At 37.5% G+C, this 25,297-nt stretch overlaps 1 protein-coding gene across 1 annotated transcript in view; it reads left to right on the forward strand.

The window, feature by feature from the left end:
- The window catches only part of LOC118847132 (receptor tyrosine-protein kinase erbB-4-like), a 118,597-nt gene that overhangs the window by 62,025 nt on the left and 31,275 nt on the right, over positions 1 to 25,297 (forward strand). Inside the window, exons 4-6 of the mRNA XM_036755724.1 lie at positions 4,232 to 4,378; positions 6,513 to 6,610; positions 8,118 to 8,288. Coding sequence (XP_036611619.1) covers positions 4,232 to 4,378; positions 6,513 to 6,610; positions 8,118 to 8,288 — 416 coding nt within the window. The remainder of the gene's footprint in view (positions 1 to 4,231; positions 4,379 to 6,512; positions 6,611 to 8,117; positions 8,289 to 25,297) is intronic.

A 25,297-nucleotide genomic window follows, 5' to 3' on the forward strand; every position in this document is an offset into this window, starting at 1 on the left:
TAACCTACTTAACATTCTAGGGTAGGAACAATTCTGTCTATCTGTCTGTCTATCTGTCTATCTATCTATCTATCTATCTATCTATCTATCTATCTATCTATCTATCTATATCTATCTTCATCATTATCATCATCATCATTATCATCACAAACATTTATATACTGCTATGTGCCATGCATTGTGCTAAGTGTTTTATAGTTGTTATTTCATTTGATCCTTGTAACAATACTGGGAGATAGGTGCTATTTTTATCCACATTTTATAGATGAGAAAAAATGAGATAAAAAGTCACACAGCTAGTAAGTATCTGAGGCTGTATTTGAACTCAAGTCTTCCTGATTCCAGTCCTAGCGCTCAATTCTCTATGCCATTAACCCCATGATGATAGGATATTTCAGACCCTGAGCCATGTGCCAGAATGGACCGAGTGAGGGACTTAGATAAAGAACTCTTCATTTCACAAAATCACAAAAGCATAGAATTTGAGAATCAATCTCCCTTCCAACTCAGTGGCCATGTCACCAACCCTTTTGTGAAAGGAATACCGATTGCAGTATACCTTCCAAGAGACTATCCAGCCTTTGCTTAAAGACTTCTAAGGCATGAGAATCTGTCCTCTCTGGAGGAGGATATTCCATTTCAGGACAGCTTTGTTTGTTTTGTAGTAGATAATGAAACCTAAATTTACTCTACCACTTCTACTCACTGCTTTCAACTCTGCCCTTTGGTGCCAAATGGAACAAATCTACGCTATCTTCCCCGTGACAGTTCTTCAGATTCATGGAGTGGATGATCATATCCCACTGAGCCTTCTCTTCCTCAGGAAAAACATAATTAATTTTTTCAATGAATCGTCCTATGCCATCACTCAAGGTTCTTGATCATCTTGCTTGCCCTCTTTTGGACCTATATGGTCTATAGATTCTAATCTTTTTCCTTTTTTTGAAAATCAGGACAATAACTACCCTTTTCCAATCCTGTATATCCTATTCTCCACAATCCTTCAAATATCACAGACAGTGGCTCAGCAATCACATCTGCCAGTTCTTGGCAGACCTGAGTAGCAGTTCATCTGGGTCAGATGACTTAAATTCCGTAAGGGCAGCCTAGGTGGTCTCTTGCTATTGCCTTACTTACTATGGATATCAACCCCTTGTTGGTCTTCTTTTTTCTGTCATGTTTAATGTAAAGGTCATTCTCCTTTGCAGAATAAAGAGAAACAAATAAAAGTACAGTTGTGACTTCCCTGAGGTATCACTTATCATCCCATCCATCACAAGCCAAGGTCCTATCTTTTCTTTGATTCTCCCTTTCCTTCAAATACAGTTTAAAAAAAACAAAAATTTCCATAGTCCTTAGCTTCCCTAACCAAGTTTAGCTCACTCTGAGCTTTATCATTGCTTATACTACTTTTAAAGGAATATGCCATATATTTATGTTCATCTCTTATCACCTGCTATCCTGTGAATGTATGTGTATTGCTGCTGTTGTTGCATTCCCAGGGCATCCATATTGATGTCTTTAGATCCCACTTTTCATCCTCATTGGAACTTTTTCTCTTTGTATTTTCAGGTTTCATTTTTGAATATTTTTTTGTAATGCTCCTCAGCTAACTTCCCCAGAAAGCATTTGTCTCCATGGAATCCTAGCTACCTTGAATTTGAACCTTTTGAAATCTGTTTTCCCCAGATTAGGCTGCATGATTCAAATCTTGGCTCTGCCTCATAATAATTATATGGATGTCATTTCACCTCCCTGAGACTCCATTTCCTCGTCAGTAAATGGAAATAATAAGACCTACAGTATCTTACTCAAAGAGATTGTATAATATCAAATGAGATATTGTATATGAAAACACTGTAAGCTTTAATGTACTGTATAAACATGAGCTGTCATTTGTCTAGCCTGTACTTTCCCTCTTACCAACAAATCTTTTCATTTCTTTCCAATCCTCTAATTTTAAACCCCTACATAGTTTGTGATTTCCATCCTTAGCCTTCAGTGACAGTTAGTGTATAAAATGTCTATTCCAATGTAACACTGTAATATATACCATTCTTCCACTAACACTCTTACTCAATGCTTTCTCATAGTGGGAAAATGACTCTGAATTCTATAACATACATATGTGTAGATATAGAGATAGATATGCATATATACAGACATGTATCCTTGTATAGATTATATATAATATTTATATATGTATATATCAGGAGTGTGCAAACTTGGGCAAGTCCCATTAATTTAATCCCATAGATTTCATGTATGATCCCAATGACAGACTGCATGACTATTGTAAAAGGACAAACCCAACTAAGTTTGGAGAAGCTCGTCACCAGAGCGTTGATAACTAGGCCAAGCAACTGATGGAAAGCATTTATTAAGTTGGGGTTGTGGTTTCACTGTCTTTGAGTGAAAGTGGTACTCTGGTAAAATCCTAAGTCTTCCAATTAATGAAGTATAAATATGCACATTGAAAGTTGAAATTAAATCTTCTAAATACATCCTGAGGTCTTTCATAAATAGCCAAACATTAAACCAGGAAACAGAGAAGCAGAGTCCTGTTTTAGAATTCTCTCTCCTAATGGAAAGGCATCTTCATAGAGGCAAAAAGATTTTCTTTTGGGGGAAAGGAGGCCATGTAGTAAGACAAGACTCACAACAATGAGAGCAAACCCTATTTAGATTGCTGTCTTCTTGTCATGCTGTCTTTATATCACCAGCACCTCGCACAGTACCACCGGAAGCACTTGGGTATTTGGTGAATGCATTAATAAACCATCCATTAAAGGAAGGAGTGAATGAATAAACAGGGGAGACCCCACTTCCACTTAGATATTTTGGCACTGAAGTTTCTATCCTACATAGAGGAGCTTGCCTACCTTCTTTTCATTTGATATGACTACATGTAAAAGGTCAGGTGTTTATTTAACATTTAAAAAAAAGTTCCTGTAGCTTAGCATTTCAGTACTTATCCTTCAGTGGTACTGATTGTTGAAGATTATATGGCGAGCTTAACCCATCATTAGATTGACCATAAGATGATGATGTTTTCAATCATAGAAACTACCAGAAATTACCAAAGAATGTGTAGAAGGTTTGGAAGGTCCCTAAATTCTTTGCTTTTAGAGACGAGCCCCTTCCTACCTTTACAGCCTACTTATACTTACTTTACTGCTTCCATATAAGGTACAATGGAGACAGTGACTTGCTTGCTATTTCATGACATTTCACCTCTTATTTCTTGACTTTACACTGACTTTCCCCATGTCTATAATGTTTTCCCCCCTCACTAATGCCTTTTAGTTTTTCTGGTCCAATTCCCACCTTCTACCAAAGGTCTTTCCCAATCCCTCTAGCTGCAAGTGCCTTCTCTTCTGAGATTCCCTTCCATCTTCACTTCTTGAATCTATACAGTTATTTTCATGTTTCTCTCCCTCTAGAATCTAAACCTTAAGAGGGCAGGACTGTATGTAGCCTTCTTTGTGTGCTAGTGCTTAGCACAGTGCCTAGTACACAGTAGTGCCAAATAACTCTTTTGTATCTATCTGTCTATCTATCTATCTATCTATCTATCTATCTATCTATCTATCTATCTATGTTATCTTCCTCAATAGAATTTAGCTTCCTTGAGGGCAGAGCCTTTCATTTTTGTCTTTGTATCTATCTTTAGCATCTAACACAGGCACTTAATAAATGTTGGTTGGTTGATGTATAGATGGCCTCATATTCCTTCCACCTTAAAGTCCATGGTCCTATGATCCACATTTTCAACTTTATCATCACAAAACACTTTACCATCTTTGTGATCTCTCATTGGAGACCTCATGATGAGACATTTGGTTAGACTTCTCTAACCCTTCTTCCACTCCAAATCCTGTAACTTTCATTTCCCCCAATCCCTAGCACACCTTCTAAAACTACTCTCCATTCTCATTAGTCACTGATTTACTGAATTTAGATAAACCAATTTACAGAAATATCAATTCTTCACATCTTCTCTCTGAAAACTGAAATTATTTAATTCACCAAATCTGCTTCACAAAGACCTTCCTTGTGAGAATCAATGGAATGGTACTTACAGTAGCACTTTGAGCTCTTAAAAGGAAACAGGATGGTAAATTCTGCTTTCACACTGAGTAAAATATTCTTATATTGACCTGCTGTATTGTTGTTCAAAGCAAAGTGATTTCTGTTTGTTTAAATAAGAATTTGATCTCTTTTATTTTAGGGGTCACGATTTGGGAACTAATGACCTTTGGTGGAAAACCCTATGACGGAATCCCAACAAGAGAAATACCAGATTTATTAGAGAAAGGGGAACGCTTGCCTCAGCCTCCTATCTGCACCATTGATGTTTATATGGTCATGGTCAAATGTAAGGTTGCTAATTTCTCTTAACATGGGTTCAATCCATTTTAGTAAAGAAATGCATTAAAAATTCTTACAATGAATATTTTTTTAGAATACTCCATACTATGTAATCAAAATGTATGAATTTTGTATTTGAATAGTATGGATTTATCCGTAAGGGTCTGATTTAGCTCTTTTCCCCCTTATTATTAGTAATGGTACCACACTTCCATAGTATAGAAGCAAAATGATATGATTTTAACTGTTCTCATCATTCTTATCATCTCTATGACAAACAAGTTGAATGTAATAAGAAAATATAATTAAACCTGATTACGTGGATAGTTTTTTTTTATAAGCAAAAAACCAAAAACCTGTGTCTAAATAAATGCCTTACATATTTGCGAGAAGAAACCTTCAACATGGTATTAAATGAAAATGAAATTAAATGAAAATAAGCTTCACAGCTTTAGTAATGAAGAGGATTTGGGTGATTGACCCTTGTGAGAACAGAAAGGTTATGAATGTTTACTTCTGTTCAAATTGATAATTTGTTTACAACTGGACTTTCCACAGCTCTGACTCGTTTCTCCCTTTCCTTGTCATCTCCCTCCTAAGTACACATTGCAAATGTGTTTTCAAAGCCCAGACTTCTAATTTAAATAGAATTAGGAGAGTCTCAGGTGTTTTTGACTTAATTTAAGTGAGATTAACATACAGTCATCTCTCCGGTACGATCTGGGTCTTTCCCCTTTTTGATTTATATGGAGCTAACAAAGAAACAAACTGGTGAAGGTGAATAAGCATCTTATTAATAAGAGACTTTGGGCCTGGTTATGCCTAGATTTATATTCATGACATGTGTGATACAGTCTGACAGGGAGGAAGAACTAAAGAATTTGTTTTCCAGTGCAGGTCAACATGCCCTTTGCTACAAAGCATATTTCTATTTACTCAATATTCAACCAGGGAGAAACTGATCCCCTGTTTTGAAGTTAACTGCTTCTAGTTCAACTAGTAAGTGGAAGTCCCAGAAAATCTTGGCAATTCTTCAGCTTTGCAATGACAATATTCAATTTTGCATATGCATATACCTGAAGCCATAAAGGCAGGATTGAAAAAAAGTGAGCCACTGAGAAATGAAGAAGCAAGCATTACGGAATCAAATATTCCATTGTTCCATCAAAGACTAGAAAAGTCTGGCAAAGGGGAAGAAGAAAACAAGAAAGGATGGCACAAATTGTGAATTGCTTTCTTAACTAGTTTTGTGGAGAAGATGCACTAGGACCTGGTGACAAAATGATGCTCGAGTAGGTTAGTTTTTTGTCTAATACATAATCCTAGCCTTGCAGTTAAGGACTCAAAAAAAGTCACCAAAAAGTGTATTTAGGGGGAGGAGTGGGAGGAAGAAAACCTTGATGCTTTTACTCTGGTCATCTCATCAGCCAAATAGAGCCTGGGGAGATAAAACCCACTTTATCTGGACTTCCAGCTAAATAATAATATATACCTTGAAAATGGCTGATTTGATCTTTGTGCTAGAAAAGCCTAGCACTAAGATAAGCTAATGGCCCTTGAAGAACATAAAGTACTGATCACTTTGCATTTGCTTTTCCTGCTGGGGGACAAAAAGAAATAGAGGCAGTATGTTTCTTGTACTTCTTACCCTTTCTACCTTCTTTAATGCTGACAAAATTCTGCCTCTCCCCCTTCACTTCCTGAACTGGAAACAGGGAATCCGTTCCCAGCTTCTTTGTATCTGTACCCAGATACAAAATTGTACAGAAATTGAGATGCCTGGTCATTCCACTGATTCCTAACTTCAGCCAGGGTTATGTATTTCAGGAAGATTCAGACAAATTTTTCAGTAATGGGACAAAGGACGAAAAGAAAAAAGCCAGAGACAAGGTTACTTTTAAGTTGTGTTATTTCGGGAGTATATTATGGTTAGCACAGGTCAAATAATGAGTTCAGATGGGTTATTTCACCCCAGTTGACTCTTTTTTTTCCTGCAGATAGCTGTTAGGTTTGTTTACTGGAAACATGAAAAGTGTTTACCCTTTAGCTGTCAGAGTCCCCAGGATGCTGAAGTTTCCTTTTATTAGGAAATCATTTATCCATTGACTGCTTTCTCATCTCTCTTCTCTGTGCACTTCTAGGTTGGATGATTGATGCTGACAGCAGACCTAAATTCAAAGAACTGGCTGCTGAATTTTCCAGAATGGCTCGTGACCCTCAACGATACCTAGTCATTCAGGTGAGCAGATTTAAGAGAAGACCTTTTGGTTTGAATGCAAGAATACTTTATGCAGTTACCTCAACAAACCTCAAATTAAATATGAAATATGAAGAAAATCTCCATCACAGAAACATTTCGCTCCTGCCAAGATTTCATCCAGTTTTAACTAGAGAAATGGATGCTTATAGAAAAGAACTACTGTACAGAATGATTAGCATCACTTACAAGAATGTTACCTTAATTTTTAACTGCTTCTGGGATTGAACAACCAGATGATTTATCATATTCACAAATTATCTTTGCCCTTAGCCAAGCCTTCCTAGTATTCTCCTTATCTATAAGCCACGTACTATCTTTTATTTTATAAACTTTGGAAGCCCAGAAAAGAGACGGTTTTCTTTTTTCTTTTCCTTGAAAGTGATAACTCAAAATATTCACTATATTGAAGTACGATTTCCAGGAAAAAAAATTTCTTAGATTTCTACCCCCCACCTTTGGTTTTCTTTTCCGTTCCTTGTCAAGGAGATAACTTAAATAAAGTTAAATGAAATAGAATTAAATAAAAAAAATAAGGTGGAAAAGAACCTCAAGTATAAATAGCTTATTTATTCAACTCCAAAATGCTGATCAGGGAATTTTAAATCAGATAAATTATATTTATCTTTTAAGGGGGTGGGGCTTCTTTTTCCTCTTTTCATAACTATTATGGACATTTTAATATGTAATATTGATGGTACTTTCACACTTGAATATTAGGTCAATTAACTTAATAAGTAATTATAGTTGTTTCTCAGTAAGACAACGTACCTCAGTAACAACAGGTCTCAGGAAGACCATATTTCGTTATTAAGATACAGGGGATAGACAAAATAAGGGAGAGAAAGAGAAAAGGATAGTCTTAGAAATGTTCAGCTTTTTTTCCAAGGTAAAATTAAGGGGAAAAATGTCTCAAAAACTGAGATTCTAAATCAGAAATTATTAACTTTAAGAGAACATTGCCTAATGCCAGTAATGTCAGAAAATTATGGTGTGACTTATATATGTCATAATGTTGTAACCATTTTGTAAATTCATGTCCTAGAAAGTCTTTGAAACATTTTCCTATCAATTCTTCCAGGCATGGAGTCTATGCCAATTCTTTCTGGAAGCCTCCCCTAATCTTCCAACCAGAAGTAATTTTTTTAACGAATGTTCATAGCACTATTTTCGTAACTGTGTTATGGATTACGTGCTATCCATGGAACAATCCTTTATTTTTTCTAACTTGTTTTAACTCCCCCATTTAAGGATAGTAATGGTGTTTAATTAATTTTTTAACCTTCTTTGCCCTCTACCCCTCTACCCCCAAGAACCTTTCAGTATGTCTTGAGCACAATAAATACTTGAGGCATGTTTATTAAGTGAATGATTTTCTAATTACTGTATAGATATAAGCAAAAAGTCAGGTGCTCAAAATGAAAGGAAACAATGAAGATAACATGTCTTTTCTTTCTTTTCTTTCTTTTTTCATGGGTTACACATTTAGGGCGATGATCGTATGAAGCTTCCTAGTCCAAATGATAGCAAGTTCTTCCAGAATCTCCTGGATGAGGAGGACCTGGAAGATATGATGGATGCTGAGGAATACTTAGTGCCTCAAGCCTTCAACATCCCACCACCTATCTATACTTCCAGAGCAAGAATTGACTCTAATAGGGTAAGAAACAGTGACCAAACAACAAAAATTTCTAAATGCCCATAGTTGTTTTTGGAAAATGATGTAACATAATTGAATATAGCTGTGAATTTTCATCATGTAATCCAAAAACTATTCAAAGAGGTCAGCAAGAACTATAGATCAAAAGAAAAGAGGATAAAGGTAAGAAAGTGTTATTTAGCCAGGCTCATAATTCTGGAGGATATATTCTTGTTTGGACTTTGAATTTTCTTCAGGATGTCAAAAGATCACATATAAAATGCAAATTTTTATGAAAGAAAAAACTTAACTCTGAGGAAACGAGCCAGGATGAACTAACAAAAGGTAGGCTATTTATACAAGTATTTCTCAAATTATCAGAATGCTGTGTGGCTAAATATACATGAAAAAAATCTTCCAAGAAAAGGCTTTTTAAAAAAGAGAGATTATGATCCAGGCAAGGTGACACACACCAGTAATCCCTGCTGTTGGAGACACTGAGGCTGTCAGATTTCTTGAGTTGAGGATTTCTGACATGTATTGATTAGACCAGATGTTGCCACTAGGTCATTTGGCCATATGATGAGCCTCTAGGAGTGGGTACAACCTTAATCAAGTTGCATAAGGAGAGACAAACCAGCCCCAGAGAGAAAAGAAGCAGGTGAAAGCTCCCATTTCAGTAACTAATAGGACCAGATTTGTGAGGAGGTATTGTACTTCCAGCCTAGCAAGGTAGGGAGACATGGTTTCAAAAAAGGAAGTGAGAGAGACAGAGACACAGACATAGAGACAGACAAACAGAGAGAGATGGATGAAGAAATGGACCAAAATACACACAAGTTAGGGAGACACAAAGAGACTTTCAGTTTGTTCTGAAATCCTGGGGATGCAAGAGATTAGAATCATAGGTGGGGAATCTGCATCTGCGGGCTCGAGGCCACATGTGGCCTTCTAGGTCTTTGGGTGCAGCCTTTTGACTGAGTCCATGTTTTACAGAACAAATCCTTTTTCATTAAGGGGATTTGTTCTATGAAGTTTAGATTCAATCAAAGGACCACACTTGAGGATCTAAAGGGCCGCATGTGACCTTGGCTGAAGATTCCCCACCCCTGGAACAGATGGAAAGATTTCTAATCAAGGTTCAGCTCAGGAACATTTGAGAATAAGCAGTTATGTGAATTTAAATAATCACACTTTTCTGGAACTGTTGAATCCCTCCCCCAGTGTGCTTTCAATTCAGTAATAAAAGCTTTAGGGAGAAATTTTTTTAATCTTAATTGTTTCTCCCCACTGACTACTGTAATGCCCACTGCAAGTACCCAACATTATATTAAATGTGCCATCATCTATTGAATCTATAGATTTAACATAAACATCATGTTTCCTGTTTTCAGATGACTTTTCTCTTCCCTTATTCCCCAAAATATGGATGATATGAAATTGTGTCACAAAGGCCCTGCCACATTTTATTGGGTATAACAATTCTGTCCCTGTGACAAACAACTTCCCTTGTTCGGAAAGCTCAGGAGGCTTTTGACTTCCTTCTCATTCTCTCAGATAAAGTACTTTGTCTTCTTTCAGAATGGCAGGAAGTGCTTGTGTGGAATCTCTCAGAGAGAAGGCACCAGTTTCTTTACCATTGATGTTCAGAGAGCTGTCTTGCAAATTTCACATCATCCCACTTACATTTTTTTTTTACTCATTGTCTTTTTTTTTCTTGCTACCTACCTCCTGCCCTCCTACCTCCTTGTCACTGAGCTAGGAGACACCATTGGTAATTGCTAGTAGTTAAAAGAATGAAATGGAAGATAGAGACCAAGTATGTTTATTTTTGTCTTTAGACTCTCAGACTGAATTTCACTGACTGCCTAATCTCTTTAGGATTTAGCAACCCAGCATTTAGTAGGAGCTTTGAAGGCCCATTGCTAGGGTTCATATCATTTTTGCCAAAGAACTGGAAGAACCAATCAATGCTAAAAGCAATAACCACCACCACCACCACCCCCCCCACCATGTAACATATAGAGGAAATCCAGCAGGGTTAATTGGAAACACCAAAGGGAGTAACAAAAGAAGGGTATGAATTTAGTGGGGAGGAGTCAGAGGGGTCATAGCAGTGCCAGGTTCCTTGGCAGTTGGTGGGAATCATGCCCATGACATTCAGAACATAAGTGGCAAATTAAATATTTTTATTGAAATATTGTCATTTTGAGAAAATAGTTTTCTAGGACCAGGACACTGAGTTCTTTTTTTCTAGTTGTTATTGTTAAGAATACCTCTTAAATCAGCATTCCCCATTCTGTTTAACTCACTCTTCAATATATGGTACTTACAGTGAAATTTTAGCTTTATTAAGTATAAACAATGAGTCAAAGTGGAAATCCCGTAGGAAGACTTCTTTGGGCTACACTCATCATTCTTTATTCTGACTACTTTTTCAACTGATGATACTTTTAGATCTTGCTTTATTCCTTTCAGAGATTTTGCTTAAATGTCTACCAATTTACATAAATATAAAAAACAACTTAATCTCGCTATTGAAAACTATATTTTATCCTCCCATGCCTAGAGTTGTATTACTCTTATGTTGCAACTACTACTAATGTCCTTTAGTAAACATTCCTTATTCCAATGTTTCTCAGTTCTTGAATATTTTCCTTCTGCAAAGCTAACAGACACTAAATAATTTTACTCCCTCTTTTGGACATTTACTATAATCTAACTTAGGTAGTAAGAGAGAATTACCTATGTTTCTTCTGATGGAGTGTTCTATTGTGAGCCCCAAATTTTACTTCCATTTTTAATTCTGTTTCCCTTCATCCTACCATTTATCATTGCATACAATTGTCAAATGTGTTAGCCATTATCACTGCTAGATGTGCTTATACGATTACTACTTGGTAAGGAGGTTACTTCCTTTGACTACAGATTATGCTGCACTGAGAACTGTTACTGTAAGGTACATTTTCTTATCTGCTTGCTATTCCAGTATTCTCTGTAGTGCTAATAGTAATATAAATAAAAGATTCAAAGGAATGAGGCTACAAAATTAGTGTTCACAGTTATCTAAAATACTGATGATCGTACTGATTTTTCAAAAAAGTAAATGATGTTTATAAGTCAATTTTTACAAAACCTAATGCATGGTTCTTAAAGTTAGATCATTTGTTTAGAATGAATTTAATAAAGTATCTTATTTAGCAAAGATATTGCTTTACATATTGTTCTCAAAATAGGGCTCCTAAAATAATTGTTGGTACTCCTCTCTGTAGTTCATTTAAATATATGCTGGTTCCTTTTAAACAAAGTTATTTAAGTGACAGCTCCATACTTAGATTTACAATGTGTATGTGCATATCTCTATTTCTCTCTCCGTATATACACATGTGTGTATATACATAAACGTACATACTATATCTATCTATGTATGTATATATGTGTATGTATGTATATATGTGTGTATAAGTGTGTGTATGTGCATATATATATATACATATGCAAGTGCGTGTGTGCTTGTATTCATATTCATTTCACTAAATCAGTCTTGGCCTTCCCTTTGAGTGACCTGGATTTAGATTTGTTTGCTATAATGAATATTAATAGTAAATGTACTCATAATGAGTAAGAATATCAAATAAATTGATATGACTTAAGGCACTTTAGCTCCAATGATATTAAAAATTTAATTTAATGTTAAAACTTCAATATTGTTTTATAGAGCAAGACACAATTTCAATTGTTTCAGGATCTTTGCATCATTTGTGAAGATGAGTAGTTTGAAAGAACATATGCTCCACTGCATTCAAACATTTATCAACTATCTCAATTATCTGGGCTAATGGGGGGCAGAGGGATATGGACAATGGATAGCCATGCATTAAGGGAAGAAAGATTTAAAATATGTGTGTGTATGCACGTACGCATACATATTGTATATTGTGTATTAGTTGTATTAGGTGTACATACATGCATATTCTCAAACCTGCCTGTGTCTGTATACTCAGATGGGCTGAGAAAGATCATAGCAGATTTATGTGAGCTTCCCCCAACCTCAAATTTCTACATGGCTTCCCCTTGACGACACCAGTAATGGAGAGGTGAATGAGTACTGAAGTGTCGAGTGAACAATCATTTATTAGATGGATATTCTGTACCAGATTCTGTACTAAGAGCTATGGATATTAAAAAAAAGACAAAGACTGTCTCTGCATTCAAGGAACTCATATTCTAATGGTGGAGGCAACATGTAAATGACTATGTATACATGAGATATGTACAGAATCAGAAAAAGGTAATCTTAGAGTGAAGGTACCAGCTAGGAGTTTGGAGGGTGGCCGGGCCTCCTACAAAAGTGAGATTTGAGTTGAGACTTGAAGGAAACAAGGGGATCCAGGAAGTGAAGGTGCAGAGAATTCCAAGAGTGGGGGACAGGGAGTAAAAGGGCATGGAGTTGGGAGATGGTATGTTTTCATTCGAAGGAGAGCAAGTAGGCCAGTGTAGCTGGATTATGTTGTTGCTGCTGCTGTTCAGTCCTTCTTGATTCTTCTTGACCCCATCTGGGGTTTTCTTGGCAAAGCTACTGGAGTGGTTTGTCATTTCCTTCTTCAACTCATTTTACAGATGAGGGACTGAGACAAACAGAGTTAAGTGACTTGAATAGGGTCACACAGCTAGTAAGTGTCTGAGGCTGGATTTAAACTCATAAAGATGAGTTTTCCTGATTAGAAACCCAGTGCTCTATCCACTGTACCACTTAGTGGGATTATAAAGTAAATGAAAGGGAATAAAGAATAAGATGACTAGAAAGATGGGAAGGGGCCAGGTTGTGAAGGCCTTCAAAATCCAAAAAAAGGACTTTATAGTTGATACTAGAGTTAACAGGGACCCATAGAAATTTATTGAGTAGTGGGAATAGCATGGTCATATTTACATTTTAGGAAAATAACTGTGGTGGGCGAGTAGAGGATGAATTAAATGGGGGGAAGACCTGGAGAAGGAATGACACCAACGAGGCAGCTATTGGATTTGGTCATGAAGTCAGGGAAGCTAGATGGTGCAGTGGATAGAGTCAGGAAGACCTATCTTTGTGAGTTCAAATCCAGCCTCAGATACTTATTAGCTGTGTGGTCTTAGGCCTCATCTGTAAAAGGAGCTGGAGGAGGAAATGACAAACCACTCCAGTATTTTTGCCAAGAAAACGCCAAGTGGGGTCATGAAAGTTGGACGTGACTGAAATGCCTGAACAACAACAGTCATGAAGTTGTAAGAGTCTCTACCAGGCTGGTGGATCTGTGAGTGTAGGGAAAGGAAAATATCTATGTGAGATGTTTTGCAGCTGTAAAGAATAGGGCCTGAAAACAGACAGGATATATAGAGTGAATGTGAAAGAGAAGCTGAGGGTAAAGATACAAGATTTTGAGCCTGGGTGACCAGGAAGATGGTAGTACCTTCAATAGCACTAGGAAAATTGGGAAGAGAGGAATATTAAGAGGGAAAGATAATGACTTCTCATTTGGACATGTCAAGTTTGGGATATCTACATGACTTCCAATTCAAGATGTTCACTAAGCAATTGATAATATAAGACTAAAATTCGGGAGAGAGAGTAGACGGGATATTAAACTGAGAATCGTTTTCAAAGAGATGATAATTGAACCCATGGAAGCTGAAAAGATAGGTAACCAAGTAGGATAGTATAGAGGGAGAAGAGAAGAAGTCCTAAGACAGACCCTTGTTGGAGACTAACAGTTAGTGAGTATGATCTGGAGTATGATACAGAAAAGGAAACCAAAGAGTATCTGTAGGGGGAGAAGCAGAAGAGAGAGAAGAAAGGGGAGACTATCCAAGAGAAAAGGGTGATCAGTAGCATCAAGAGCAGCAATGTGATTTTGTTTTGTTTTGTCTTTGTATCTCCAGTACTTACCCCAGTGCCTGCTTTGTAGCAGGAGCTTAATAAATGTTTGTTGTCTGGATTTAAGGTTCTTTCTAGTTCTAAAGATCTGATCTGATCATATGAAGTTCCATAATTTTATTTCAATACTTAAGTTAACTTGGTTAATTTTAAGTTACATGGAAAAGAAAAATAAGAAATCATATTATCCCAATGTTCTTTGTGGGGTGGAATAGCACTTAGCTCAGTGACAGGGACATAACTGTTTGTTGACTTTTATTGACTGACTGACTAAAATAAGAGAGAGAGCATTGGACTAGGAGTCATGGGGTCTGGGTTCTAGTCCCAGCTCTGATAATAACTGGCTGAAATCTTTAGTAAGTTCCATTACCTCTCTTGGCCTAGGTACCCCTCATCTATAAGGAGGGAACTAGGTGATCTTTTAGGATCATTTTGGTTCTAAAATTCTATGATGCTCTTCTCTCTCCCAGGAGTAGCAATTTTCTTTGTATGCACATTAATTATATATATTTTTATTCTAAAGGTAACATCCTCTTTGGATGGTATTAAATAAATCTCTAGCACCACTATAAATTGCCTTTGCTCATCACTTACATTTCTTTGTATGGGAATTGAACACGGAAGAAAAGACATAGGAGACTTAAAAACACAAATTGCGGAAGCATCTTATAGCTAAATGAAATGGTAGGAGGATTTTGTGATGACATAACAAGGTTACTCTAGTTGCAATTTACTAAGAATCGATATCAATTCTTACAAAGACTGCAGCTTGATGATAAATGACTGTGGTGCTCAGGATATTGGTTTTACATTTCATCCAAAATATGTCACATCTTGCTGTATGATATCCTTGGCATTCCAATTGGGATTTTTCACTACCAATCCAGAAGAAAGAGTTCTCATTGAATTATTTCATAATACCCCTATGCACTTAGATATCCTGCAGAGTATATCATATAAAAACTAATTTTTCAAGCTCTAGTTTGGCAATTTGTTATAATCAGAGTTTAAGTAGATAAGGCCTTAGGCTAAGAATAAATAACATTTTTATTGACACTTCGAAGTTTAGTGTTTGGAATAAGTTCCTTGTGCTGCAAATTTAAGGGGATTAGGAAATATTCTCTTTAGAAAGAGTATGGTCTCCCATTGAATTTCTAAATTTTGGTCAATGATTCTATCCCCCAATAACCTGGGCTTCATCCATAGACCATCTTGGTCGTCTTTGACACTTACTGTTTTATTTTATTTTCATTGTAATTTTATTGATACAGTGAGAATTTTATATACAAGGCATAAATCTTTTTTTTTCAAAATTATTCTGTCTGCCACACTTCTTTCTCCATTCTCATTGCTACCAATTAAATCAAGACCCAGTTCATCATGCCTATATTACTGCAATAGCCCCGCACCTAATCTCCCAGTCTTCAGTAGCTTCCCCTAAGCCATCTGACATCATGTTCTGCTAGACTGATCTTTCTTAAAACACCGATTTCATCATTTCACTCATTTGTTCACAAATCAAGCACTATTTTCTGAGCATAGAAATAGGGATAGGGTTTGGATGTGTCATTTCAATGATATGGGGAAGTTCAAGTGAAGAAGCTCCTTCTCCCCATGCTACTCAGTATCTTCTTTAATCCCCTAAATCTTAGAGTGTTGCTTAAAAGACTGGGAAGATGATAAATGATTTGCCTACAGTCCATTGCTACTGAATGTCAGAGGCAGGACTTGAACCCAGGTCTTCCCAGCTTCATGGCCAGATCTCTGTTAACTGATCCACACTAGTCCTCTGAGCACACCATTCTTTTTTCCAACTCTGGATCTTTGCCTATGCTCTTTCCATCTCCACTTCCTCACCAAACTCTACCCATTCTTTGAGACCTCACTGAAAGACCCAAGACCCATTATTCCAACTCAGGTTGTCATCTCCTATCTCTGAATTCCTTTGTTGTTTACTGTCAATATGACTTAGTTTTGGAGTAGATGGGTGCTTTCATTGGTATAGGAAACTCCTTCTACCATGCGGAATGAGACATAGTCCCAGCAACCTGGGCCACAGAGGGGTTAAGTGCCTTCCTTCCTTAAGGGTTGAAAAGCCAGTAGGTGCCAGAGGCGAATCTTAAACCCATATCTTTCTGACTCCAAAGCTTGTCCTGTATCCACTCTGCCAAGCTTTCTCTCATCCTATATCAATCCTATAATTTCTTTCTCTTGGCTCTTTCCAAATTTCCTCAATTTATTGAACAGAAAAGCTGATTTTATATGCACTGAAGGTAACACATAGATTATGGGATCATAGTTGTAGAGTTAGGAGATTGTCTTTAAGAAATCCAATACCATAGTGGCTAGTCCTTTGAGATCTTCAGTTCCTTCCTGCCTGTCCTCGTCATCTCCTCAAACTGTTGTGGATCAGCTCCTTCTGTTCCTCTCATGGATGTTGGTAAACTCACATAATGTCCTTTTAGCAATAGTAACAATAGCTGGCATTTCTGCAGTGCTTTAAGTTTTGCAAAGTGTTTTACAAATGCTATCTAATTTCACCTCTACAACAACTCTGGGAGGTAAGGTCTATTATTATCCCTATTTTACAGATGAGTAAACTGAGGCACAGAAAAATTACCTGATACACTCAGGGTCACACAGCTAGTATGTGTCTGAAGAAGATTTTGTACTCAGGTGTTCCTAACATGAGGTCCTGAAATTTATTTGTTGTGGCACCTAGCTGCTTCATTTTACAAGGGCATCCCTCGTAGGATATATAAGTTTGTTGTCATCAAAAACTCTTATAGAATTTGCATCATTTATGCTAGGACGTTTCATTGTGGTTTCAGATGATGAGTTACTTCAGTATATTCTCCACTGTTCTTTACCCCTTAGACATTAAATTGGCCATGATGCCCAACACTAACCCTGGTTGATTTTTTTTTTCTCACTTCAGGTATTATCAGTTCCTGGAGCCCTGATCTTTAACAAAGAAACACTATTTTTCCTTATGTACATTGTATTTTTCTTTCTTTATATGATCACAGTACCAAATTGCATTTGTTCAGTCGTCCAAATTATTAGTAGGTACAGAGTCACCAAATGTGTTTGCCAGGTATTGATCTTCCTTGATTTTCCATGCCTTAGAATTTTTATCCACTAAATAGTTCTTTTTATGACCTACAGAATACCAAATTAGCTTCTTGGTACCATACTTTCTCCATTATTGGTTTTTGGAAACTTCACATATGTTTTATTGGCAGTGGTATCTGTCCCTATAATTACCTCTCTCTACCTCTGTGTCTCTGTCTCTGTGTTTCTGTCTCTCTGTCTCTCTCCCCTTCCTCTCTTTTCCTTTCCCTTTCTTATTCCATCTCAGCTTTCCATTACCCCTCAACTAGGTAAAAGTCTTCATCTCTTCTAATTAGGAATTTTGGTATATTGAAAGCTGCTAAAGGTAATGATGAATTATCCCTTGTATCAACTCAGAGTCCTCTTTGAATCTGATCTATAGTGGTTACAAATTAGGTTAAATTATTTCTCTGTTCCTTTAATAACACATAATTTTTAGGGTCCCTTAATTAACCTTTGTCTACTAACTTAAAAAGCTTGGAATTTGGAACTGAGGTAAGCGCTCTAATTTCATGATTATACAGTAGAGCTATGACTCAAATATGATTTTTCTCTCTAGTTTTCTTTTTATAAATAACGAAGTCATTTTTTTTCTTTCTGAATAAAAACCCTCCTTTTTTCTCCTACCGACAGCCTGTAAACACTACCCACTCCTGTGAAGGCAAACTCTAAATTTAAATCTAAACATTACACACACACACACACACACACACACACACACACACTGTGAGTGAGAGAGAGAGAGAGAGAGAGAGAGAGAGATACGTATTTGTATAGTGAAGTGATGTGTCAAAGTGGATAGAAAGCTGGCCAGGAAGACTGAGGTTCAAATACTGCTTATGACACACACTGTTGCTGTGACCCTTGGACCTTTTTTTTTTTCAGGGGGGAAGGCAGGGCAATTGGGGTTAAATGACTTGCCCAAGGTCACACAGCTAGTAAACGTGTCAAGTGTCTGAGGCCGGATTTGAACTCAGGTCCTCCTGACACTAGAGCCGGTGCTCTACTCGCTGCACCACCTAGCTGCTCCTCCTTGGACCTTTTTAATGCTCTGATCAGCTCTCTCAGCTCTCCCTCGACTATAAGCTACAGAGAAAGTGTTGGACTGAATTGACAGAGAGGGTTTATCCTGGGAGTTTCCCATTTCAGTGAAATCTCAAGTGCAGTGCCTATTCACTTCCATATCCATACTCGTGTAAATAATGCAAACATCTCTGGGATGTGGAGAAATAAGGATGACTTCCTGAGACAAGCAATTGCCAAAAAATAAGAAGCAAACTGAGGAAGAGCTTCAGCCAGCCGGGTGAGAAAAGCAATCAATACAAGAGAACTTAATTAGCATTGTCTCAGTAAAGCACTACTTCTCCCCTGCCAGCAGCACCGGTACACCCCACCTCCACCCCTTACATAACTGAAACTTAACATCACCAACTCTGTGTTCATTTTCATCAGATTTTGTCTACGTAAAAATGGCTAGGAATAAGACTTGCCCAGGGTTATACTTCCCCAGGGAAAGCCCTGACTATGTATATGCATGATCCATGTGAATATCTCGACATGATATTTAAATGCCATTGCAGTATTCACCAGTGAAACATTCTTTTGATGGACTCCCTAAGTGGATGAATACTTGTTTACTCTATAAGATTTTTTTTTCTTCTGCTTTGTTGTTGTTTTCTAAATTATTCATGAAGATCCTTGCTTTGATTTTAGGGCTAAAGGGATTTAGGGTCAATTGGTTTAAAACAGCTTCTACCATGGGAGGAGGCTGACTGCAGTAAGAAGCAAGAACCCTAGCAGCTCGTCTTTTTTGCTTCTTCTGTTTATGCTGCTGAAAGAGTGGCTGTAATCAAGAGTTAATAGCTTAAGAGGATCAAATGGAATTGAAGTAGCCAAAAGAGGAGAGGAAGGAGGTAGAGAGGCAATGTGGAAAATACCTGCATGTTTACATAGACTAGATTCTGAGATGTATGATGACAGACCCTGCCCAGAAGTCCTTCTAACTAGCAAAATTGTTGTGACTCTTCTTGAGTACCCTTCCACAAAGGGCAATGGAAGTGAAGCAACCGGTAGGAGTAGTGAAAGGAATGAAATTCTTCCCCGATAAATAGATAATATCCACAATATGCCTAATGGCCTTTCAGACCAGCTTCTGAAATGGGAACTTTTAGGTAGCTCTGATTTCTTTGATTTGTTCTGTAAAATATTGGGGCAGTTTAAGCTGGAAAATCTGCTTCCCTTGCCTCCCCAGACGATTCTTGCCTACAAAGCACCTTTTTTAATAAATGTCCTCTCCTGCCCAACCTCTCATCTCAGATTTTTCAGCAAGTACCATAGTCATATAATCTGTAATTCACCCACATCCTGGGCCATCCACAGCAGTTCTTCCCATAATAATTTAAGCCAGAGAACACATTGTGGCTTGAAGTCATAGGATGTGAGAGCTGAAAGGGACCTTAGAGGTTACCAAGTCTAAGGTTTTCCTTTTGCAGAAGAGGAGGCTGAGAGAAAGTAACTGGTAAGCTCCCTGAAGGCAGGAATTGACTTTTGTCTTTCTTTGTTTCCCTAGCACTTAATGCTCCCAAACAAAACGCTTCTTGGTCAGGTGTGGTGGCTCAGGCCTATAGGTCCTGCTATTATAGGAAGCCACGGGTTCAAAAGTTCTGAGATTCAGGAGGGCTAAAGTTTATGAGGGTGTCCACACTAAGTGTGCCACTAATATGGTAAGCAACCTGGAGGAGAAGGCTACCAGGGTGTCCAAAGAGTGGCAAAATGACCCACATTGGGAAAATGAGCAGGGTTAAGATTCCTCACCCAACATTAATAGGAATGGCTCATGAGTGGCTGCTGCATTTTCAGCCTGGGTAAGATAGGGAGACCCAGGTTTTAAAAAAATACTTGCTGAATTGTTTTGGCTGGGTTTTGAACCCAAGGCTTACGACTCTTAAATTCTCTTTGTTTTTTTCTTATATTATACCATATGCTTTCCTATTACATGAAGGTGCCTTTTTATGTTGCTGTCGTGTTTAAATGCTGGTGCAGAGCCTCCAGAAGTACAAAACAAACCGAAGACAAAGGATAGCCCTCAATGCGTCAATAAGCATTTTATAAGCACCTAATATGTATCGAGCTCAGTACTAGGCACTGCAGACACAAAAATAACAAAATATGTATTTTTATGATGAGTAATTTCATATAGTCACTCTTTTACATTTACACTCAAGGTTGAACACTGGGTTCTGTGGGAAAATAAAGCTCTGAAGTAAATGCTAAGCCACTTATTGCCTGTGGAACCTGAAGCTGAGGAAGAAGTCTTTTCTGTCACCTTCTCTGCTATCTCACTACATTCAGTAAAATTTTGGCTCTGCCAATAAATATAAAAAATAAGGTAATTGCTTTGGGAGAGGGACTTGTTTGATCTATAACAATTCTTTCTTTGGCTGCTTCACATTGCCACTCAGCTTGAACAATACATATTCTGGGACACTATTCAGATCCAGAAATCCTTGCTCAAAAAATCTTTAGTGCACATTAGTAACAGGACAACACGGAGACAATGCTCCCTGGAGAAATGCAGTCTTACTTGACTTATGGCAAGCCTAGCATTAAAGATCATTTCCATGATCTCAGTAAATTTATTTCACGTATTGTAGAATGACTTTGTGAGCATTGTAGGGATTGGGTACTCCTCCTCCCCTTACCGCTTGTTAAATAGCACTAATGAGGGAAATCAGAGGTATTAAAAGCAACAATGAGAAGGGAGGTAAATCACAGATGAGATTTAGATTTAGAATGCTAATGATTGTTTTATCCAAATCATTTGGATGGTTATTTTTTAGTGTTATTGCCACAAGACTCCCAGCTCTGCTATAAATCATTGGAAAAAATCTCATCACGAAGTCTATTCTTTACTGTAAGAGACCTAGAGAGCACAATTATGGGTTTCTTTACCCTTTATGTAATAGAATTGGGAGATTATCATCAACTTTCTATTCAGATTTTAGGAGGGTTTTTTAAAAAAAAATCCATCTTTGTCTGCCACAGCTCCCTGTTCAGACCAGCATGCTATGATGATTGCTCCTGTAAAGGCTTGAGAGAGATGTGCTCCATTTCATTCTCAATAAGGGTTGATGGCATTTTGAGAGGCTCAGAATATCCTTTGATTACTGTATGAAACAGAAAGGAGAAGATGGTTAGGGGTGGTGGGGGGTGGGCTGGCTCATCAACTTGCCTTTGTGCTTTTTTCTGCAGTTGAACATATCCTAATCACCAGCATCTTGTGTTTTTAGTCCTGTTCCCCCTCCCACCTGCCCAAATGAAGTCCCCACTTACAAGTGCAGAATTCTGACTTAACATTAGTGTACCCAGAAAAGCTAATTCCGATTCGAGTTTTCAGCCAAAAATTATCAATTGATCGTTGAAGGATCAGTATCTCAGTCTGCTCAAGTAAGTCCAGGAACAACTTAACTAGTGATAAATCCCCATGACTGCTGGGAGACACCATGTGCTGTGGTCATTCCTCTTGACTGGTGTGCTTTATGCATGGTGATGAAAAAGGATGTGATAAGTCAGACACAGGGCAAGAAATGGGAAATTTAATTTGCAGGTCCATTGAGTTTACTCTTCCCAGGTAGCATGTAGAGAAATTTAGCAACAGATAAGTCCTATTTTCTTTTATTTAATAAAAACTCATTTAGAGTTCTTCCATATAGGAAGAAATTTGAAATGGGATCAACTTCTAATTCAATTGTATTCTTATTCTGAACTTTTAAGTGAAAGTTTTCATGAAACACTAGAGTGTTGTCAGAATTTATAGAAATGACAGAGCCTAAGAAACATTTATATTTGTGTAGTTTGAATATGTTCATGATTATAATGGGCTTATGGGTAAATCCCGATGGAAAGAGCACTGGACTGGACCTGGATTCCAATGCCAGCTGTGGCCTTTAATATGTGACTTTGGGTAGGTCACTTGAACTCTCAGGGCTCAGTCTCCTTGTCAATAAAACAAAGGGTCTGGGTTACATGACTTCTGATATTCCTTCTGAGTATAAATCTTTGATTCTATGAATTCCAAGGGTAAAAGGAGTTCATGACATTATTTTTGCCAATTAGTCATTACATTAGGTCCAAAAGACACCTCAATAAAAATAAGCTTCTATAAATAATCCTTGAGCTAAGAATAAAACAGTAGAGAATTTTATATTATATTTTAGCTTCAGAAACTACATTTCATGCTGAATAATATTGGTTTTGTTCTTTAGTATTTTTCTAGTCACCCTGAGTTTGTCTATTTTGTCCATTACTGAAGGCTATAACCAGTTTCTCTGGGCAAATAACAATTTAAGTGTTAGATTCCTCAATTTAAGGCTCCTAAACTGATACTGATCCATTTTTCCCCTCCAAGAGGGAAAGTAAATTAGCAAACATTTTTAAAATGTGTGGACTGGTAAGCTTTTTGTACATGTCAAAAAGGTTAGAGGGAGGAAAAAAGGCATCTTCAAATCAAATGATTTGTAACCTGTGATACCATTAGGCTTCTCCTGCCTACATGAGTGACATTCTCATATACATCAAAGAAGAGTGAACTCCTAACATTTCCTCCACTATATTAGTATTACCTGTAATTGCTCTTAACTGAGGTTTCAGTTTCCTACCAACCGTATTTCTTCATTCATCTGAATGCAATGCTGCCAGATTTTTGAAAGAGAATATGACACCAGTTACAGAAAGAATCAAAGTGACCAGCTCCTTATGTATGGCATGGATAGGGTGATACAGGCTTGCTCATCAATTCTTGAAATGCCAGGACAAAGGGGCACCCTTTGAAACCTGAGTGAAGTAAGTTTAGGATAAATCAAAGGAAGTATGGCTTCATCAAAGAGGGAATATTGATGCTGAACTCAAAAATATTTGGACAAATTTGTGAAATCCATACATCTAAGAGAAGGTGGTATGGTGTACATATATGTTTGTGTGTGTGTATATATATATATATATACACACACATATATATGTAATTATATATGTATATATACATACATACATACACACACACACACACATATATATATATATATTGTATGTGTACATACATATACACACATATATTTAAAGCAGGAATACTTCACCATGCATGTGTTCTGACAGTCTGGTGAAGTCTGTGAACATTTCAGAATAATTTTTGTTGGCTACATCCATGATTGAAGGAAATGCTGAATTTCACTTAAAGGTTAGTGAAAAAAGGTGTGTGTGTGTGTGTGTGTTTTCCCCATCCAAGTTCACTAACCCCCCTAAAATGGTCCCCAGGTTAAGAATTAATCACAGAACTCCCATGGCATCTCTCCTGGGGTTCTACTGAAAACATAATACTGAGAGAGGTACATGAGTCAGAGACCACATGGTAATAATTCTCATGCTTACTATGTACCAGGCACAGTGCTAAACACCAAGAATACAAAAAAAATCTTTCCTTCAAGGAGCTTACATTCTGCTAGGGAAGGCAACATGCAAACCACCAGGTACCTACCAGATATCTATACGGGAGTGCTGAAAGGTATTTGGAAAGGGGAAACATAAGCATCTGGGGGAGGAGGGAGAGAGGGAGATGGGTAGAAGGTAGGATTTGAACTCAGTCTAGAAAGAAGTTAAGAAACTTAGGAGGCAGAGGTTAGGAGGCTGGGCATTCTAGGCATGGAAGTTAGCTCGTGCAAAGGCAAAGATCCTGTTCAGTTCGACAAGACTGTAAGTTGGCCAGCGTGTCTGTACTGTAGAGGTCTCTTTACCATAATAAAGTGAGAAAAGAGGAAATAACTTTAAATGGGAGAAAGAGGAGTTTATATTTGGTTCTCACGGTAATTGGGAATCACTGGATCTCAATGAGCAGTGGGTGGTGTTACATGGTCAAACCTATGCTTTAGAAAAATTACCTTGGCAGCCGAGTAGATGATGGATTGTAGTGGAGAGAATTGATCGATATAGGAGGCCCAGGTAGAAGACTATTGACCTGGTTGAGGTAAGGAGATGTTTGGAAATATGTTAGGGTTGTGGCTATATGAGTGGAAAGAAGGGGATGTATATGAAAGATTCTATGAAGGTAGAAGCAACAATATTTACCAACAGATTAAATATGTAGAGTGAAAGTAAGGAGGAGAGGGTGACACTGAGGTGATGAGAGGGATGGCAGTTGTCTTGTCAGTGATAAGCAAATTGGAAAGAGAGAAGAGTTTGGAGGAAAAGATCATAAATTCTCCTTCAGACGTGTTTGGCATGTATGCCTAAGGGACATTCAGTTCAAAAGGTCCAAGAAGCAGTTGGAGATGAATATCTGTTGCTCAGCAGTGACTCTAGAATGGGATATAGAGATATTTCTCAATAGGGATGATAACTGAATCCATGGATGTTGATGAGATCAGCAAGTGAGAATGTAGAGCAGAGAAAGGCCTTCAGGGACATACATGATAGGGATCCTGGAATATAGAGAGAGACTGAGATAGATCTGTCGGACATATCATATAACAACCAAGAGAGATCATATCATGAAAACATAGAAAGGGGAGGGTATCAAGGAGATGTAAGTGACATAAGGAAATAGTATCATTGGTAATCAATTCCCTGATTTTACAGAGGATAAATGGTGACCATTTGAGTACATGATTAAGATAATGTTATCCTGATAAAATATAGCATATTCTTTTCTCATTGATAATTAAATGTTTTAATAGGCCTATTTCCTTACTTTGTTATTTTGGGGGATCTGCCATTTGGGGGGGGGGGTGGGTATCTCCTCTCTTAACACTGATTAAGCTCCTTTTCAAAACTCATCATGTGTGACTCTTGTCCATAGTTTACCATTAATTCTCCAAAGCAGCTCTACCACATATATTGTTTATAGTAACTATTTGGGGGCACAAAGCAGACATTTTTATCTTTATAGTGGGCAATGGTAGGTAAGGGTTTTCAGAATATAGGGCATAAAACAAAGGCAAAAATAGTAGCACCGTTT

Source organism: Trichosurus vulpecula, chromosome 4 (assembly GCF_011100635.1).
Source record: "Trichosurus vulpecula isolate mTriVul1 chromosome 4, mTriVul1.pri, whole genome shotgun sequence".
In the NCBI taxonomy this organism is placed as follows: domain Eukaryota; kingdom Metazoa; phylum Chordata; class Mammalia; order Diprotodontia; family Phalangeridae; genus Trichosurus; species Trichosurus vulpecula.